The sequence below is a fragment of the Acartia tonsa genome, chromosome 5 (genome assembly GCF_053477335.1).
Source record: "Acartia tonsa isolate MP-2025a chromosome 5, ASM5347733v1, whole genome shotgun sequence".
Lineage (NCBI taxonomy): Eukaryota > Metazoa > Arthropoda > Copepoda > Calanoida > Acartiidae > Acartia > Acartia tonsa.
This window is the reverse complement of record NC_137264.1, coordinates 14691935-14713956: the sequence shown is the minus strand read 5'-3', so window position 1 is coordinate 14713956 and position 22022 is coordinate 14691935. Positions and strand designations below refer to the sequence as shown.

The following is a 22022-nucleotide window of genomic DNA, read 5'->3' as shown; positions in this document are numbered from 1 at the left end:
TCAAAGTGTGCTTTATTGTGTCACTTGGCGAATATATAACACATTACGTTATAACAATATGCAGAAATGATAACACACCGAAATAAATTCAGAGTTTGGGACATCTTTTCTATTTTAAAAATTAAATGAAGAAACATCTAAAATAAAAGTATGTCAATTTGTCAAAAATATGTACATCACTCCATCAAAGCATGTTACATAAACTGAGTTAGGTGTCATATTTAGCGATTTTTCATAATACCTGCCAAAAGACGAAAAATACTGACGTAAGCCTACCTAATCAAAAGTAAAAAAGAAATAATTTAAATTTCATTGAAAACATCTTTTTTTACTTTACGATGATCTAAAAATTTCGATTGATATACTATTTTAATTAAAACGCCTTGAAATCAAACTTTTGCTAAACTATCTTTAAACTTAAAATGCTAAGCTTTCGATCCAAATTCATTTGGCAGCGAAAAAAACACAGGAAAACTTTTCTGCGGCCAAATTGTAGAAGCTGTAAGAAATTCTTCTCAATACTTTGTTCTGTCCGTGAGTTTATCTTTTACATCTCACCTTGTATTATCCTTCCTCTACAAATTATATTATTATGGAGTTACATCACACCCGCATAAAAAAAAACAGTTTAAAAGCATTGCAAAATTAATAATAGCAAATGACTATACATATCAAACCAAAATGCTAAACATTTAATTGTCATAAAAACATTTATATCAAATAAGCAAAAAATCATATTAGCAAACAACTGCAATCGAAAATAATGTCGAATTAAAATGTTTCAAATCCAAAGTAAAATTCCAATTAATGATAGTGTACCAACATTTTTAATTATGTCAAGTTTAAAAACAATTGCTTTTTTTTACAAATTTTGTTGGAACCGAATTGTCAAAAGCTATTGTGGAAATGCTCGCACAATGTTATTAGTTACAGACTATTAGTATTATTGCTCTTATAGTGGTTTTATAAAACAGCACAATAAATGTTTTCATATCAACGATATTAATTTGCAAATTTATTAATAGTTCTTAAAGTCTAGAAAAAGATATGATTTGCATTGCTGTAGTAACGCTGTCTTAATAATGAGACCTATATATTGTATATAAACATTGATTTATGTAACTGAACAACTTTTTAGCTTTTCTTGTAGTTTTGAAAAGACACTAAAAATTCGCAGCCATCAATGTCTCCATCCATTACAATTTCACCAAGACAAGTAATCGCAAAAACAAACAGACAAAATTTTTAACTGCTGAACCGATCTAGCTATCTATTCTAGTGAAGATTATTATAGGCCCTCCCAATAGAAATCATCCCTTGAAAATTGTCATCAGGAAATTTATTTTCAAAATTTAAGGTAATGAATCAAACATACCCTTCTTCTTTGAAATGCCTTAGATCCTTAGATTCTATTAATATAATGTTGTCATTCACCCAATTCATTTTTTGCTGAAACTTATCCCTGTGTGTGTGTGTGTGTGTGTGTGTGTGTGGTGGTAGATGATTGAAGACAATACCTGCTGAGCTAATTACTTAATTTACCCTGTATCACTTTTTACATGTGTATATATCATAATTGTATGTATGTGATGTATTTTTACTTTTTAATATTACTAGTGGCTACACGCCTAGACTATACGGGCATTTAGACAGCCTAAGAAAAAAACTTTCAATTTAATAATTAAATTGCTTTTTAAGTGTTTTCTGACCAAAGTAAAAGCAATGTTACTTTCAATGAGAGGACTAGTGGCTGCACCTCTAACATTCATCTCTCTAGTTGGCAACAGCTTTTATGTATGATTTTGTTAACAAGGAAAATATTATACACAAGAGTGCAATTTCAATGAAAAAGAACAGAAGCACTTTTTAAGCATTTTATTTTTTTCAAATTTTAAATCTTTAAATAGCTCATACAGTAAAAATAATCTTTGATTAGATTTAGAAATCCGTCAATAGACAGAAATTTAAAATTTACGAAAAATTTGTTTTTATAAATCTAATAAAATGTGTGCTTACCTTAGATTGAAGAATATTATTGCACTCAGGTTCTGAAGAAGCTTTAATCTGCTGAACCCAGTGGCTGACTGGGCTACCGGAACCGCCAGAGCCGCTAGAACAGCTGCTGGAAGCTTCAGCTAAATAGAAAGATAGATTATTGATATAATTTCAGGCTACTTACGCGTCAATAACGCAAAAAGCTCCCAACAGCTTCAAATAAATGAAAAAGATCAATGAGATATATTTAATAATTTTAACTGCTGCAACTGTCAGAACAGCTGCTGAAGAGAGATAATCATTATAATAAAATACATATAATTTTAATCTTATTAAGCCGTCATGGCTATAAAATATAGTTACTACAAGCTTCAACAGAAAGACTTTTAAAAATTATAAGCTTCTGATTCACCGTAATTGGGCAAAGTGTCTCAAAAATCAGCCATGTGATGTCATAAAAATGAGGAAGATGAGAGGAGAAGTGGGAAAGAAAACCCCTAAAAAAGAGATAGATAATTAATTCCTCATTTTTATGACGTCACATGGCTGATTTTTTAGACACTTTGTCCTTTAGCGATTCACCAAATGATTCAGAAAGCTTGCAGCTACATTCTTTTTTGTAAACTTGTGTTATTGTGTAATTGATATGATCGCATTAACAGCTGATTACCGCTTAAGAGTATCAGCTGATTATTCTCTGATGATCAATCAGCTGATCACTTACCTCTTATTACACAGAGGCTGTCACGTGACTCGTCAAGTTCATCAGCTGATTTTGTCAGGTCCAGACTTGCTTCAGGGATTTTCTGAAGAAAAAAAAGCAAATTATACTAATTAAACATATTAACCAGTTTTAAGGTATTATTTGTTATTAATCAAAAGAAAAAGAGGAAAGTATAAAACATATAAAAACTAAATTGAGTATAGGAAAAGTTCGGGCAAAATACTTTTTTTTTCAAGGTTCAAAATCTTCTTCTCTGTTTGAGTACTGTACAGCATACATTCTTAAATGAATATATAAAAACAAGGACAATCATGTAAATAGGTAGCGCATCAACATCAAATGAAAAACTTTTAATTTAGGAAAAAAATTTAGAAATCTATGATTTTATACTCCCAAAATCCGTCAAGAACAAGAATACTAAATTTTCTTGACAATTCTAAAGTAGTGACATACAAACAGACACTAAGTATATGTTGTGCTGAAAATGGATTGCCTATTTCTTCCCTAATTTCCAAAGTTGTTCAGCAGATAAACCAATTATTGCAAAGGCTATTTTCAGCTACTCCGGTCACAGGGAAAAGCGATATAATGTATAAATGATTTACACATTATACATTCAAAATCAAAATTTTTTAAATTTTGATTTTTTGTTGGAAATTTGAAGCTTTTTTAGCTAGTAGTAAATATTGAGATAGGACGCGGAAGCTAGGTACACTTTCGGCAACTAAAATTCAATACATCAATTATATAGTAGCCTTTAAACCATGCATTGCATGTAACATTTCTTAAAAATAATAAATGCATATTAAAAAATCATTTTTAGTTGATATAGTGTAAATGTTATCATTTTCGACCATAATTCCCACACGCAGCTACGCAAAGCGTAATTATACACTCTATATACATACGATACGCACAAATAGATCTTCAAGACTAAATTCCAATTTTTGAGCTGTGATTTAGATTGAAGCTAAACAATTTTTTAAAATTTCCAACTAAACATCTTATTGACTCTGTTATTATTAGCAAATTAGTTTGTCATGTATAGTATAGACTCTACAGTATCTACACTGTATAGACTCTACTGTATCTACACAGTCTATACTCTACAGTATCTACACAGTCTATATTCTACAGTAACTACACAGTCTATATTCTACAGTATCTACACAGTCTATACTCTACAGTACCTACACAGTCTAAACTCTACAGTATCTACACAGTTTAGATAGACTCTACAGTATCTACACAGTCAAGACTCTACAGTATCTACACAGTCCAGACTCTACAGTTTCTACACAATCTAGACTCTACAGTATCTACACAGTCTAGACTCTACAGTATCTACACAGTCCAGACTCTACAGTTTCTACACAGTCTAAACTTTACAGTACCTACTCAGTCTAAACTCTACAGTATCTACACAGTCCAGACTCTACAGTTTCTACACAGTCTAGACTCTACAATATCTACACAGTCTAAGATTTTATTTTTTAAAATAATCAAAATGGTGTACAAATTTTGGAAATAAACCTAATATACTTAAAAGAATTGTGTATATTGTATTAAAGCAATACATTTATTCATATATTTTCTTTGATGTGTATTCATTTACGCAATTTATCATACCCGCATAGTATTTCATAAATGCTAAAAGACACAATAGCAACATAATAAGATGGGTTGTCTAATGATATAAGTAAAGAAAAGGGGGAAAGGGGAGTTTGTGTAGTTTTGATAATATATGGTTGTGATTATTTGATAATGAGATTCAATGACGAAATTGACAAAAACACACCCACTCTTTGTCAAAAACACAGTGGTTTTATTTTTGCTAGTTTTAAAAGTGGCAGCACTCCGATTCATGTGCAGAAGTGCATGCATACCATCTTCTTCATAAACTACGTACAGGGACATTGGGACTTTTAACTTTTTAAGCAAATAGTTTTTTAGTGCACCCACTAAATAATTCTGGTTATTCCGTGAAATCGCCCATCTGTCAGTCGTTGCCATTTCTATACGCAGCTTCTCTATGTGTCGTTACACTCTCTAGATATTCTTGATATTACCATACACACACAAGCATACACACACTGACACTGACCCGACACACTTAGTGCATTGGAGATAGTTTTAATATTCATCGAAAGTCTTGTCACTTAATTTTATTATTTGTTTGATTTTAAAAAGTTTTATTTTTTTTTGTATTTTGTATTACAGTTTAATGCAGTTTTTTATTGAAAATTAATAGGTGATGATTGCTGCGCCTCTCATAATCAAAATTTTCATTCTTATTTTATTTTTCTTGACATAAAATGACATAAAAACAGAACAAACACTTTCTGACTTTGGTTAAATTTCTGTGTGGAAAAAGATTGAAAAAATGAAACCCTAAGTAACATAATCCAAATATCCTCCAATTGTTATCCTAATATATAGCTTAAGATTTCAATAAATACTAAACAGACTAAGTTCTCCATATAAGGAGAGCTTTACACAGGTCCCGGGATGGTTTTAGGCTATTTTTCTGCCCTTACCTACAACTTCGTAGCTATTGATAATTAATTCTATCAAAGTTGTTATTTTGTTTAGTAAAATTAAAGGGGAGTTTCTCGTCCCCTATGTCTATATTCTTTTTTTTATACAGAATATAGTATCCCTTATTCCTGGCATAAAATAACAAATGACATTCATTTGTGAATAAAAAATTACAAAATACAAAACAGGAATATGGATAGATTTTCAGAATTTTAATCATACCCAGGAATTTGTCGGGGAAAGGCAATAGATGATAAACAAATGTACAACCTCAATTATTATAAACTAAATTACCCATTCTATAAATTTGAGGAAATGTTTGGACACTGAACGTTTGTACTAACAAATTAAGATTTTTAAAAAGACCCCAAAGATTTATGCTAGGAATGTGTTTATAAACATTTGGTACCAGTTCAATGTAAAGTCCATCAACCCACCCTCCCTGTTTATACCTTATCCAACCTGAATTTATTACAGATAATATTTTGCCTGATATTTACGTACATATTTCGAATAATATCAAGCTTTACTATTTTAACTACCATGTAACAATATTTCATGTTTCATTATTGATATATTGACAACACCTTTTGTTGACAACACGTAATAAAATTACGAATAAAATTGGTTAATATTTGTCTCTGTATGAGATTAAAACTTCCACCTTTTCCAATGACACATTAGGGAGGGTGTGAAGGGGGTGGGGGATAAGTTTGTTGACACCCTCCTACAACAAAGAGTTAGGAACATGTATTTGATTAAACGAATAAACAGATTAATAAAGACAATCAACTCTTAATTATATTACAGAAAAATACATCCTTTAAGGAACCAATAAAAAAAACCCGGGTATAATCCCCTTCGTGGCAACGCATCTTAAGGGGCGATTATTCGTATTTTTCACAGTAGCTTTTCTCCTATTTCAGGGGGCTCTAACCCTGTGGGGCAATGACCTAACCCAAAATAACCTAACCTAAAAAGCCATTTTTAAAATACGACGAATCGCTCCTTAAGGGGCATTGCCACGAAAGGGACTATTCCAAAAAAAAGTAGATTTTTCTGCCTAGGGATTGTTTTATGTGTATGGGGGATGCCAACATCCCAAAAAATTAAGTATTTAAAATTAATAAATTCTCCTTTTTCTACCTCCCTCAAGGCTCAACCACCTCTCACCCCCCGGCAAATTCCTGTGCACGCTATTACTTAGGACCAATATAAAAATTCTTTTGTAAGTAGAATCAAGCCGTTTGGGGGTTCTTAAAGATAACATTTCCCTGACACCGTGTCTTTTATTGGTATGCAATCATTTTCGCACAAGTTTCATCATTAACAAATCATCAAAACCGCAATTATTATTTGTCCGTTTGTTTTACTAGAATCTAACGATGTTGCATTATCATGACGTCCCTTAAGATCTCGGTAACCACTGAACCGATCGGATTCTACTCTTCAGGGTATATACCTATTGGTCCTGTGGTGGTTTTAAGCTATTTTCTTGGAGGGTGGGACCCCCCCCCCAAAAAAAATTCTTTTTAGGCAGTTAATTCACAATAAATGGCAGCACTATAAATACCTAATTTTTTTAAAATTTCCTCGAAGCCTCTAGAGGCTAGGGGCGAAGCCGCTAGTTATTTTATATTACTTTATGTCTTAGAATATTTTTATAACACTGGTTAGTTTAGGTGATTTTTGATGAACGATAGCTTCGCATTGTTAGGGCTTTGCATTTATAAGCCCCGCGGGCTTAGGCTCCCTGCAGGGGTTATGCATAATGAAAAAAAAATGTAGGAAGTGTAATTATATAAAAATATATTTAAAGAAAATGTATCTTATAAAATATGATTAAATGAAAAAAACTTATGTTAATTGACATTATTTTCATTGATACTGAATCTCTACATTTTAATTTGATTGCTTTTGTGCTTTTTTGCGAATAAAAATGACACTGCGGAATTGATTACACACCTTCTATTCATTTCCCAATTGTTTGAATGATTTCAATGTCAAGAATGAGATGAAGAGCTGCGGGCAAAAAACCCTGCGAGCGCCCCGCAGGGCTCAAGGAATAGAAAAATTTACCTAAACTATCAAAAAGCGTATTTTTACTGTTTAAAAGGTTCCTGGATTTTTAAGAACAGTCAAACACTTATTATGTAATTGAATCTTATTAGTATACCAATAAATCTTATCGATTTTAAGTAAGCAATGATGAAAACTTATAATAAATGTCTTATAGTCGACAGTATATGATACCTCAGCTAAAATCATTGGAATAATGACAAGTCAGGAATGACAACTTCTCCTATATCCGTCGACATAAACCTTAGTGATATATTTTTAGCTTATTTGCTGTCTCCTTTTTTCTTGGATGCGTATTTTTTAATTTATTTAAAAATTAGATATTACTTAATCAGCTACTTGTAATATTTTTTCCCTTCCGAAACCACAGTTTTGATACAATACGTTGAAAACTGTATCATACACAAGCATGCAATATTTAATGTTTGGGAATCAATAGTTTTTTTAAAGAAGCGCAGCTACACTAAAATTATAGTCAGTCAGTACGTCCATCTGTTGGTTTGTTACAAAACTAAATGTAACACTAATTGACTAATTATCAGAAATTTAAATGTATATAAATAAATATGTTCATTGGTAGGTTTGTCTGTTTGTTTGTCTATTTGTCTGTTTTAGTATGTCTATCTGTATCTTTGTCTGTATGTTTTTAATTCTATGGCTATATGTCTATCTATTCTACATATATGTATATATCTATCTATTTGACCACTAGCACGCAATCTAAGCTATGAATCAATATTAATTTTTCAACACTTTTAATATGATTAGGTAATAGAAGGGAAAAAACAAGGAGAAAAATCATCCATAAAACCTTTTTATTCGAAGCATTTCCCATTTATTTATATTTTAAAATCTTTAGCATGCCCCGAACCTAGTACATACCCAAAACAAATTTTTTGTGCCCTTAACTTAAATAACGTAAAGACTATGGTTACCAAAATGATGTTATAACCCACCCCCCCCCCCCCAAAAAAAAAAAAAAAAATAATTTTAAAGCTAATTTTGTAATATGAGCTGTTTTTAACACTTTTCCTCTTCTACTCTATATATCTTAAAAATAGTTAGTTCTTTTTAAAATAGTTTATGGACGCATGTTATCCTCGTTTTTTATTAAAATTGTACATGTCCCTGAAGTTTAAAAAAACAATGGAACCCTTATGTGAAAACTGATATAAAAACATTGAATTCATATTGGCAAAATTTAAAACATTTGGTCAGGGGGTAATCGTGCCAACTTAGTTTCAACATTCATTTATTTATCTAGCTATCCTACTATCTATCTATCTTTCTACCAGTATCTGGATAGTAAGCTATAGATTTTTTCTTCTAAATATTATGCTAACTACATAATGTCATCTTATCTACATATCTGTATACAAGTAGAGTATCTTATGGATTTAGATTTTTATTTAACTTTCGAACTGAAAGGGGATTGTATTTTCCCCCTGGCAGAATAAGGGGAGCGTATACACCCCCTTAGGTGTAACCTTGCTACACCTCCCTGATACAACCATCTTAGCTAGCCAAGGGGGTGTCAAGCGTTAGTTTACCAGTTAAAGGAGGATTTTGAGTATATTGAATGTTGTGGACTCCCCCCTGACATTGAATTTACACCCCCTTCGTTGAATGTATTACACCCCTATAAAGCTCACTCACCAATTTATCCAAATACACCCACATAGATTACAGATCATAGGGGGGTATCAAATTCTTAAAGGGGCGTCAAATTTTCTGCAAAACAATGAACACGCCACTATTTATAATTAATAAGATTACTATTTATCTATTTAGTTATCTACATTAGCATCTATCTTTCTTATATCTATACTAGCCGCTACGTCCCTAGAGGCCTCTAGGAGAGGGAGGGGAGTCGACCCCCCCCCTTTCAATTGTTTTTTTTGGTGATTTCTCTTGGGAAGGTGGAGGTATCCTACCCAAAAATAATTATAAACCTTCTCAGGACCTACCATGTGAAGGTTCAGCGGTTAGTGAGATCTATCGTTACAGACAGACATATATCCTGTTACTTTATTAGAAGGATCTATTCAAATAGCTTTCTTGTCTATCATAGTTCATCTATAATTGTTAGTTAATATTTTTATTCTTTATATATTGATCTATCCACATTCTTATCTTCATACTTATCTATGTATCTATCTATCTATATTTCTAATCTGAAAACAAAAGTTGACAGGTAGTGTCATCAAATGTATAGCTTTTTCAAAAAACCTTGAATGAAACACGTGTACAACTTTAATTCAGTGGTTTGTGTGTGTGTGTGTATGTGTAGGCCTGTGTTTTTGTGTTTAAATGTGGTTTTAAGATGTGTAGCATCTCTAAGAGTATCTTCTTCCCTTTCTATCTCTTGATTATATTTTATACCAGCCAATAACACCTTTTTGAGTAAAAAATATCGATTTTTTTCAAGTAAGTATAGCATTTTTAGTGTAATGATTTGATTTAAAAAAAAACCACATGTAATAGGTCATAAAAACTATTCATTACCTATGGTACCTTGAAATTTTTGGAGGGAATCGTTGGAAAGTTTTGAACCTATTGATTGGAGAAATCATTTTAGACGGCCAGATAGTTTTCCTAAAGATGTAATATCTAACTCTACAATCTTAAAATCTTATACTCCACAAAAAAGAGAATCAAATCAACAATTGCCATAATTTTTAAGATTTGTAATTTCTCATGCTGCGAAATTTTGAACAATTCGCTCCTTGGTAAATTTGTCCATGTAGGTATAATGTAGGAAATGGAAGGAAGATATAATAAAATAATAATTTTCATACATGGATGAACAAATATATAAATAGTGCGCCCACAACCAAGCTAAATTATAACAAAAGGTTTACTATATCCTATTATTTAAAGTAGTAAGCTTTTTTGTTGCTGAAACAATATGGTTCTTCTTTACAGAGTGTAGCTTCTTATAGGTCCTGAGATGGTTTAAGTTATGGTGATTTATAAATATGTTTTTTTTTTATTATTCTGCTTTTTTCATATCCTTTCGATGCCCTAGATGCTAAGGGCGCGACCGCTAGTTAATTAATAAAATAATTGACTCTTTTTTAGACATAGGAAGCGGTGTGGGACAAAATCCAACCATAATAACTAAATTTTACAACCCACTACTAAAAGGCTTATTTCTAATCAATTCTTCTAATTTCATATATTGACTATAATGTATAAACAGATTTAAAAAAACATATATGTTTATAACCACGCTAATCAAAAGGTTTTATACTGCTTGGCGGTCTTTTTATGTAGCAAAATTAAATTCAGAATTTTCCCACCAATATTCTAATAAATTATCTTGAATGGGACAACACGTATTGTTTTTTCTTATTCATATTGCTTACCGTAAAATTTATTACTAACTCAATTTAAGATAAATAAACTATTTAACTTTTCTTTATCTCACTGTAGAATAGTATGCCTTAAACATTAAGACAAAGGTTGTGAAATAGAGGGATGAAGGAAGCATAATAAGGATTAGACTGTCTTGTGGTAGGAAACTCCTTGTCAAATAAGGGAACTACACAAAAATTTTCATCTTTCCAGCTCTAATAGGAGCTGAGATAATAGGTGAGGGAGTTTTGACCCCCCCCCCCCCCTAACCGATAAGGGTCTGGAAGGGGGCCCAACTGTTAAAGAGTTAACTGTTGGTAAAAAAAAGTAGAGGTCAAAAAGGTATTTTTAGATTAATTTTAATTGCTTACTTAAAATATGAATAATTAAGAAAAGTACTATTATTTAAAAGGTTATATTTTTTTACTAAAATAGAAAAAAAAATCCATTAATAATATTTAAAAGTCAATATTATAACTCAAAGGTTAAATTAAAAAGAAAAAGCATTAAGCATGAATTAAAAGTTATTGAAAACAAATTTTTCAAAAGATAAATTATGAAAGAGTTTTTTTTTAAATAAAAATATTTTTAGAGCTATAAGAAAAATATTAAAACAAGGACAATTTCCATTTGAAACAATAACAACTATTTTCAGATAAAAGGAACTTAAAAATTATATTTTTAAATGATTTAAATGAGTAGAAAAATACCCTGTTGGGCAGTAATCCCCATTATTTTTAAATACTTTTTCATTTGTTTGTTTATTACATTAAGAAGGTTAAGTAAGGTTATTTTGAGTAAAGGGTAAATACCCCCCCCCCTCCATATAAAAAATTTAAATAAGGGGGAGTACTTAATGGCACCTTATGTAAAAATTTTATTATTGTTATAAATCACTGTTGTGTAGTGCGGACAATGGACAAACTATCGTAGATTATAGAGTAGCTGGACTACTTAAATTATTTTGAATTTAAAGCAAGAAAATTTTAGAAAAATGTGTCAGGATTTATATTTTCAATTTTCATGGTCAAGTATATTGGGTGTGCAATCAATTTCGCTGATCAACACATCCGGCTTGTGTTTTATATTCGCAAAATAACTCAACACTTATATAAAAGAAACAGGATGTTTGTCTACTGTTTGTATGAAGGACCTCATTATCCACTGAACCCAATATAATTCTCCTTTACAGTGTAGCTTCTTATATATCCTGGGAGGTTTATAACTATTTTGGGGGAGGGTACCACAACCATCCTCCTAAGAAAAATCGCCATTTATGTTGCAATAATATAATGATTTGAAAGATGATACAACAAGTGGGGAAATTAATTCACACCAGTAAATTAAATTATGAGAATCTTAATATGATATTTGATGAAGCTATTTTATTATTATCCAAAGACAAGGGATACGACAATGGCCGATAAATTGATGTACATCCCCAATGGTGATACACAAAATTACCCCTTCTGTAGATTGAAATTAATGCTTGAAAACGTTTGAACACTCAACCTAATGAATTAACCAATCTGAATTCACGAATAAGAAAACATTATTATAAAACCTTGGGGACTAGTCCATTACTCTGATTATTAACTAAGGTTTATTTCCATTTTTTTCTTCTGATCTTAGATTTTAAATTGCCTATTAAATTTGTTTTCTAAAAAGCAGCATTAGTTCTAAAATATTTCAAATGAAAAATGAAAACCCTAAACTCAAACGTTGCCTAAGCTATTTTCATATTCTATATATATTTTGTTAAAAAACCTTTAGGACTTATAAATGACAATAATTACATAATTGCTTTGTAAGAGTGTATGTGGGTTTATTGGTGAATGTACTGTGTGTATGTGTGTGTGTGTCTGTACTACTTTCGATGCCTTTCAATATAGCCTAACTGTTTCGGTATGTTTTTCTTGTATTCCCTGGCAAGTTCGAACCCATTAATCCCTGTTTCCTTACACCAAATTTCCTAGAGAATGAGTGTGTTACGCGGCATTCCTAACTATCTCCGCGCGGCGCGTGGCTTGTAAACAGACAAAAGAAACGCGCACTTTTCCTTTGATTAGTCCCACGTGAGGAGCTAAGTGAATAAAAATAATGTATTGCTTTAATATACATGTGCTCTGATGTGTGGAATATCTCAAATAAGCCTTCTGCTTAGTTTGACATCATAATGTGATTCACTGTTTTCATGGTAATAAATACACATTTGTAAACTTCACATGTTGGTCATTCGGAGGGCTTGAGATTAAGATATCGAGAACGGCTAGGATAGCGTTCCGATACAATGAAAACAAGACAGAACAGATGCAGCTAAGAACATTCTGTGAAGTTTTGTGAATGTGTTGGTTGTGATACCTTACCACACATTATTATTATAGTCATAATCAGTACAGTTAACTTTAGTGACAATTATGGGTCCTAAAAAGAATAAAGGTGAACAATTGAGTAAGCGGCTGCGTCCAGCCGTTGATGCCCTAACCAGTGAGCTAAATAGAGTGATGAAGTTGGTCAGTGATACTTCAGAACTTAATGTTAGACATCTCACTAAGGAATCAATCCTTGTCCATGACAAGTTCGAGACATTTGACAGCATCATGGTCGGTTTTAGCAAGCTTGGTTTGAGAATCCAAGAGCTTGATGAGTTTAGTGACATTTATTCTGATATAGTTACTGTACAAAAAGACTATAGTTCTTTGAAAGATGCTCTTGATGCTATAGAAGAGCTTAGTGACATTCAAAGTGTTGTTGATGTTGTTGGTGATAATTTGCCTAACCATCAGGCTGAACTTTATGATCGATGTTTGAAGATTGTGAAAGTTATTAAAGGGCCATACTTTCCCTTGCCTGATGCAATTATAAACACTTTGTCTGCTTTGATGAAACGTCTGGCTGAGGTTAAGCTTGAACCTGTGAAGCCACCCACGACGACGGCGGGTGCCTCGACAGCATCGCCATTTGTGTCACCGTTTGGCACACCACAGTTCGTCGCCGGTTCTATGTTCACGCCAGGATATATGAATCGTGTCGACGAACGTCTTCTTCCATCTTTCGACGGCCTGGAAGCTTCCTATGTAAGTTTTAAAGACACTTTTAAAAAGCTTACTGTAGGACAAGACCCGTCGTATTTACAGTTATTGTTAAGCAGTGAAAAGGTCTGTAAAAATAAAGAGCTGAGACTCCAGTTAATTCAGATTCAATCGCATGAATCTCAGTGGGCCTACCTTGACGCACGTTTAAGTCCAAAACACGTCAGATGCTCTGCCTTTTCAACCAATGGGAGAAGAAGTCTAAACCGTCGGACTCCAACCAGATTGTGACTGTGTTAGCAGAGTTTGGCGGAGCAGTTAGCCAGCTGGAGCAGCTGACTAAAGATGATGAAGATGATGAGGTCACCACCAGCCAGTGGTTGACCGTGATACTTCTTGAGATGTTATCCAAGAAGTTGCCACGTGATTTTCAAGATAAGCTCAATTTATCATTGGGCTCGATGGATGTCCCAAACGTCCCAAAGCTGTTAAAGATTATTGAAGAACAGCGTGGCGCCATTTTAATGAGGTGTTCGACTGATATGGACACCCCCTCTAAGAAGAAAGGTAACCCTGCGACAGCCGCTACCGCCGTAGGTAAACCTGGTAAATCTAAGATGAAGCAGTCATGTTTTGTTAATGGCTGTAGTGAGATGCACTTACTTTACAAGTGCCCAAAATTTCATGACCTGTCAGTGTCAGACAGGAAGAGTATTGTGGAGAGTGCTGGATGCTGTTGGATTTGTTTGCAAAAAGGGCATAAATCTGTGGATTGCCCGAAGGCAGATGTAATAGGCGGCTGCAAAGTGGACAATTGTGGTCAGGCCCATAACAACCTTTTGCATGAGAGTGTTGATATGGCTGCCGCCGTCTATGAAGTACATACTTCCCCTGAGGCGAACCTAATGTTAATGTTACAACAATTAGACGTCGTTGACATTAATCGCCAGAAGGTCCCAGTGAACGCTATGTGGGACACTGGTTTAACTACCACAATGGTAACCCAGTCACTTGTTAATAAACTTCAGTTACCTTTTACTGGACGTTCAGCAAGAATTTCTCTAGCTGACGGTGAAGTTAAACGTCTCCCGACGGTCAAGTTATGTTTAGTTGATCGACACAAAAATTATCACATATTAGAACCTGTGGTAGTGCCTCTCATTGGTCCAAAAGAGGCAATCTGCTCCATGAATCCTGTGGAGGCAGCTGTTTTGTTTGATATGAAACCTGAAGATTTTACTTTGGTTAATGGGCAGGTTGATTTGCTTGTAGGGCACCTGCACCCATCGATGTTTCCCTACTCTGAACGTTCAGTAGGAGAAACCATGCTTTACTCCAGCCTGTTTGGATCTGGATATTTTGCTGTTAGTGCTAATGGTTTAGCAAAGAGTAGGTATGTTGTCTGCTCAGATGTTCAGCCGCAGCCGACTGTTGGTGCTGCTTGTGATGCTATTATTGAACCTGTTGGTTCTGCTTTTAACGCGGCTGATGAACCTTTTGGTTCTGCTAGTGCCGCAGCCGTTGACAACATGGCTACGGCGGGTGTTGCCGTGGCTAATATTGATAATGATGTTAGTTGTGCTGCAGTTATTCCTGATGATATTGGTAACGATACTGTAGTCGTTGATAACTTTGTTACGGCGGGTGTTGAGCCGCTGAATGATTCGGTTCCAGCCGGACAAGAGCCGACGGGAGTTTCGGTTCCGGCTGGACAAGAGCCGATCAGAGTTTTGGTTCCAGCTGGACAAGAGCCGACGGGAGTTTCGGTTCCAGCTGGGCAAGAGCCGATAAGAAATTCGGTCTCGGCCGGACAAGAGCCGACGGGAGTTTCGGTTCCGGCCGGACAAAAGCCAGTAGATGATTCTAAGTTTTATGACAGCCACACTTTTATTACGTGCCCTGGTGGTGTTATGAATCAAGAATCGACTTGGTTGCTGCCAAGCTGGCCGCCCGACGCAGGGTAAAAGGCCTGCCAATGGCGGGTGGAAATATGGCGGGTGTTGCCGCCAGAAAGTCATTGAAATTTTTCAAACCACACATATCTAATCTACAACATGAACTATTATGTGAAAATGATCTTTAAAAAAAAATATATCACAAGTTATATATTAGGCTTGTGAAGGGAACCAAATGGGTTCTGTAAAGAATAAGTATTCATTATTCAACTAATTTTATTGTTCATACCTAAGCACAAAAATTCTACAAAACTGTTTAGACTTTTAAAGCAGATTTTAAAAAGATTTTGTTTCTTTAAGTATGATTTTGAAAAGCAAAAGTTCGTGAAATGATTTTTGCAGATTTTAATTGAGAAAAATAGATTTTTTACAAATTATTTTTCTAGTTTTTTTTTTATGGTTCACGTTTACTTAAAAAATGTTATTTCTCAGATTCTCATATGAAATAATGCATTAAAGTAAAGAACACAACATGTAATATTATTATGATAATGTTTAAGATATTCCTCATTATTATTTTAAAAGATTATCGCAAAAAATCAAGATATTTGTTTAAATTTGTAAGCAAATCAAAGATTTTCTTTCATTCCGGAGGCAGAGATTCTTAACAATTCATGTACAAAGTTTTTTTTTCGTTCACTCCGGAAGCTGGGATTCCTATTAATCCACGCGTAAAGATTTTTTTTTCATTCCGAGAGCAGAGATTCGTAGTAATATACGTACCTAGCGATTTCGGACAATTTTAAACCTTGAGAAAATACTTTTAGCAATTATTTTCCTAGGTATATACATTTTTCGTTCATGTTTAAGCATTTATAATAATGAACACGATGTATGGTATTATTAAAATATTGATTATTATTTATCTGAATGCCACAGAATTAATTTAAGATAAACTATGCATATTTTAAATTAACTCTACCTTCATTTTATCGCATATATTAAAATACTGCTTCAATGTATTTATTTTTTGTAAAAAGAAATTAACCATTTCTTAAGATTTATAAGTAACGCAAATTTTGATACAATTTCGTTTAAACTTTCTAATCGATGCAAGATTTTTTTTCATTTGAAATGCAAACTTAAGTTTTTTATACATTTACGCAAGTTCTTTCAATGATTTAAGTCTTTCCGGGACCAGGGATTCTTTTCGCGGAAAATTTCCTAGGTACCTGCACAGATATAAACATTTTTATCCTTGTTGGATTGAAATTTGACATGATAAGAAATTAACAAAATGAGATTTTTACATCATTTAAATATTTCTTTATGATTTATTACAATCACATAAGTAATTTAATACTATATGTATATTAAAATTATTACTATTTACCTTTGAACTGATGTACCTAAAGAGAAATTGCAGATTCAGCATTTTAAAGTTCTTTTCTTATATTGAGCTTTTGTTTTATTTTGGTAATTTAATTTGCATATTTCAATTGCAATTTTATTTTACGCAATTTTGATTCACGAAGATTTAAAATTATTAAATTTTAATTTTCCGATGTTTGATGATTTTTATGGTCATATTTATTTAGATTTAAGTATCTATTTTATTAAAACATGTTAGATTTAAGGATCTTACCTATCTTATCTTAAAAATGTTTAGATGTAAGCCCGAGTATTTTTCCGCTGGAAACAATGCTAATTATTGAGAAGTTTTTTATGAAATTCTACTTTTCTTTTCTAGCAAAAAGATTTAGTAGAAAAAATGTCATTATTTAATCTTTCTTTCTTTTGATGAAAAAAGTTTGAGTTGATTATTTAATTATCGATGCGATTTTTAGTATAAAAATCATTTACCTATTTTATTATGTAGGTGCCTAATTGAAGTTTAGGTACTATTGATTATTAATTCATGTATTCGCAATTACATGGTCTGTAATTCTAATTTTATTGAGATTATGAGGCCATGATATAATGAGATGTGTGAGTGGTAAATGTGCAATTCATGTATATTGAATGCTTTTCCCATTCCTTATTCCTATCCTTATGTGGTAGTGGACTCGGTTTGAGTTATTGTGGTATTCGCGAGTTACCATAATTAATTTTAGGCCTTTTGGCCATAACATTTTAAACTCTTGTGGTTTATGTGTTGTGAGATTGTGATTTTGTGGACACTGTCTGCACGCATATTGCAAAGATGAGGTATTGTGTTCGATTCCCAGTGAATAGACGGGTGTGTTTCGGTATGTTTTTCTTGTATTCCCTGGCAAGTTCGAACCCATTAATCCCTGTTTCCTTACACCAAATTTCCTAGAGAATGAGTGTGTTACGCGGCATTCCTAACTATCTCCGCGCGGCGCGTGGCTTGTAAACAGACAAAAGAAACGCGCACTTTTCCTTTGATTAGTCCCACGTGAGGAGCTAAGTGAATAAAAATAATGTATTGCTTTAATATACATGTGCTCTGATGTGTGGAATATCTCAAATAAGCCTTCTGCTTAGTTTGACATCATAATGTGATTCACTGTTTTCATGGTAATAAATACACATTTGTAAACTTCACATGTTGGTCATTCGGAGGGCTTGAGATTAAGATATCGAGAACGGCTAGGATAGCGTTCCGATACACTAACCTAACCTGACTAACTGAGTAACAAATAAACTGACTATCTAAGGAACAAATAAATAAACGAAAAATTACCCCCTTCCCCTTATTCTAAAATGTATTTTAATAATAAAGACGGGAGTGTTTCAATGCTGAACAGGGTACTTTGTTTAATGACGCCCATTATTTGGTTCTCGGGAGGTTTTAAGCTATTAAGGAATTTCAAATCTTGTTAATTCAGCTATTATTTTTTTCTAGATACATTTCCTATTTATTCAGAATATTAGAGGCGTGAAAAAAACTATGGTTTATAATTATTTCTAACAGGATACCTCCATACAGGGTAATTAATACACAAGTTTTACTGTAATTAGCAAATGTGCGTCAAAACGACTTTAACATAAGCATATTTATGTTGAAAATTTATTTGCAAAGCTCCCCTGAAAACTAATCTCATGTCAGGGGAATTTTTTTAGTGTCAACTTAGGGGAATTAATCTCCCATTGCCCTTATACACAAAGACATAGCCTAAAACCTGCCAGGATCTCTAAAAACTAAAGGCTATTTTAGACAAACAGACAGATGGTCTAACAGCTACCACCCATCCATTTTATTCTAACAAAAGATTAACAAAAAAGTATTGCTCTGTCTCTTTATAATAATAGGGGCAAATTTGATATAAAAAATGATCGTAGAACAGAGCAAACAATTATTTAAACCCCTGCGGAGCCATGAGCTAAATTTCTAAACCTCTTCTTACCCAAAAGAAAATCATACAACAATCAAAAGTAGTATTCTCAATTTTGAGCTTGATTTTTGTCTTATTCTTGTAAATAATTTTAATAATTTGTTTATTATAATACCTATCCACAATGCTGTCTCTTTATAAATAAAAATAATCAAAGGCCAATTATTTGATATAGAACCAACACAACAACAATATGATTATTAACTAGGATGTTACTATACATAGTTAGTTAACTAGAATATAAAAATCCACATATCACAATAAATTTGGCACAATTATTTCCTTACATTGTCAATTTTCTAGAAATTAAACCTCATAATCTTTGTCTGTTTTTATAATTTTGTATTTACTGAGAACAGCAGAGAACATCCCTTAGAAGAGTGAAGGGGAACTTGAGGTCGTAAGGGGAGGGGTTGTAGAAGTCGAGCCCTCCACCCCAATTTTGAATTTTAGTTTGGAATAGGAAAAGGAAAAAAAAATAAAAAGGCCCTTTCTTCTGGAGGCAATTTCTGTTGGAAGGGTGGCGTTCCCTCCATAAAAAATAATTATTAACCCTCCCCCTTCCCCACTCGGAAACTATGAAAATCATATCATTCCAGCAAATAGCAAGATGTTACAGTACAGACATACATCCTTTTACTTTTATCATTTAAAGATTACAGAGTAGCTGCACTCTTCGAAGTGGAAGCCAAAACAAGAGTGAAAATGAAGCTAACCTTGATATCAGCGCTGGCTGACGAATGAAGCGTAAGATCTGACTTTGTGTGCCTCAATTTGGTCGGATTACGTTGCAGCCGGCGCGACGAAATTCGGCTAAAATCGTCGCGCGAAAACCGGCCAGACGACCGTCGTTCGGCAACACTTTTTCTTGTAGTTTTTGTAACAACATCGGACAATGGAGCAATGCTCGCTTTTGTGTCGTCTTCGTTTGATTGACTAGAACGGGAAAACTCAAAATCTGCGTTCTCAGATTTTGACCTCAAATCACTTGCGGATTTTTCACTGGCTGCGAGAAAATTTACACGATTCCCGATGCCGCCATTTTTAGCACTACCACCAATGTCAGTGGCAAACAGGCGGTCTGTCAACGATTCCAACGATTGTTCAGCATCAGAATCGTAGCTAATCAACAATGTTTTGTTGGAACCAATAATGCCTTTTTCACCATTGACCGCCAAAACTTTGGACGGTGATGTAAGTATATGACTAGATAGAGATGGAGTAACGACTGTTTTATTACTATCCAATGGCAAGCGGATGGCATGGTCCTTACTAAAATTAGCAAAATCATAAGTCAGTGGTGTGTTGGTTATGGAGGGACTGCTTACTTTAACTTGCACCTCATCAATCTAAAATAAAACATTATAGACATTCAAACAAAGAAATAAAAGCAGTGTTTGATATTCAAAATAATAATAAAGTTATGGTGAATGCCTCTTTGATAAATTTTATTTAAACCTTTAGTTCATTGACTTTTTAAATAGTATCATATATCAACATTTATTTTAGATTGTATAATGAAAAATTAAGGTTCGGGTAAAGTTGTATAAAATGAAGCCATCTACATTTCTTAATATAGTTAGTGTGGAGGTTATTTAGGAATAGTTTTACCTGTTTCATAGGAGGAGCAATTCTAAGAAGAGTTTTATTCTTTTTAGACACAACTCCAGTAAGACCATCAAAAGTGTTATTGTTATTATTATTGAAACTTCTACCATCACTAAAAGTCATTGCATATTCAAATTGGCAATCTTAAAATCTATTCAAAATTTCCTAGAATTTCATTTTACTATTTATTATAAAAAATCCAATGCCTTCAAAGTTACTTTAGATTTAGTCAATTTGAATTACATTCCTGATAAAGATCTGGTTATCATTCTTGATCTTGATAACTTTGTTATTGCTGTTGATGATTGAGTTTGTGGAGTCCACTTCATTGATCAAAGTTATGGTCTTTTGTGTCTCATCCTGGTGGTAACTCATACATTAAACTCAAAGTTATACAAAAATATTTAACAATGAAACATTGATGAAAATGTTAAAAAGCAAGTAAAATTACCAATAAAGCTTTTGTTCAATTGTTTGGGTTTAACGTATGAGAACTTTCCTGCTTAACGATTGAAGTATTTCCTCCACTGCATGATACATACACTTGGGTCACATAGCTTGGATCACTATTTCAATAGTGCATAATAATATTATATCATATTTGTATTATTTTCTTTCTGCAGAAAGTAAATGAAAAACTAATGGAAGATTTTTATGATACATATTTTTCAGTACGACTAAGAACTGGTTCTAATCCAGCGGATTTCAATTTCAAAGCCATACTGGAATAGATTTTCTCGTATTCATTCGAATCCGGTGGATAGGAACCGGTTCTCATCCATACGAAAAAAACTATGTCTAGCATCGTATTATATCCAGTTTTCTACGAATATAGAAATGTACAATCACAAGATTAAAACTAGTTTTTTTAGCCGGTGCCTTCGGCAACAAGGGGCTAAAAAAACTAGTTTTAATCTTATAATTGTACATTCTCTATCCACGGAAAGCCGTTTATAATACGATACGAGAAATAACTATTAAATGTCTTTTTTAAAAATTTTATTAATTAAATTTTTCATCTTTAATCACACAATTTAGATTTATTGTATTCTAGAATTACAATTAACAGATGTTGAACATGCAAATCAAGTTAGATAAACTATTTTGTGTAGGTTTCATTTGTCTTTGCAATCTAATTTATGCTTTTGATCAGGACTAGGGGATAAGGCTTTATATTTACATTGAGAAAATTTATAAACACAAGCAATTTTTTTACTTTTTAAAATAACCCATACACTTTATTTTTTATGTTAACATTTTAAATGTTTTATGTTGCAGTATATTTTTTCGCATTTTATAAGATGTTCTTAAATTCTATTTTTTTAATATACCTCATCCGTGACTGTTATAGCCCTATTGATTCTAATATACATTAGCGCCGCCAATCTATGACAATAAAATTGATTTGCAAAACTTTGATTGACAGACCATAAAA

The 22022-nt window shown here is 32.9% G+C and overlaps 2 protein-coding genes across 3 annotated transcripts in view; both read right to left on the bottom strand.

Moving 5' to 3' along the window:
* The window catches only part of LOC145319946 (uncharacterized), a 70347-nt gene extending 49385 nt beyond the window's left edge, over positions 1 to 20962 (bottom strand). The window contains exons 1-5 of the mRNA XM_080162346.1: positions 20837 to 20962; positions 20591 to 20701; positions 19696 to 20328; positions 2720 to 2801; positions 2017 to 2135 (exon numbers count right to left, since the gene is read on the bottom strand). Of these exons, the coding sequence (XP_080018472.1) occupies positions 2017 to 2135; positions 2720 to 2801; positions 19696 to 20328; positions 20591 to 20701; positions 20837 to 20962 (1071 nt within the window). The remainder of the gene's footprint in view (positions 1 to 2016; positions 2136 to 2719; positions 2802 to 19695; positions 20329 to 20590; positions 20702 to 20836) is intronic.
* Positions 1 to 22022, bottom strand: part of Tudor-SN (Staphylococcal nuclease domain-containing protein 1) — a 472363-nt gene that overhangs the window by 257352 nt on the left and 192989 nt on the right. The window lies entirely within an intron of this gene.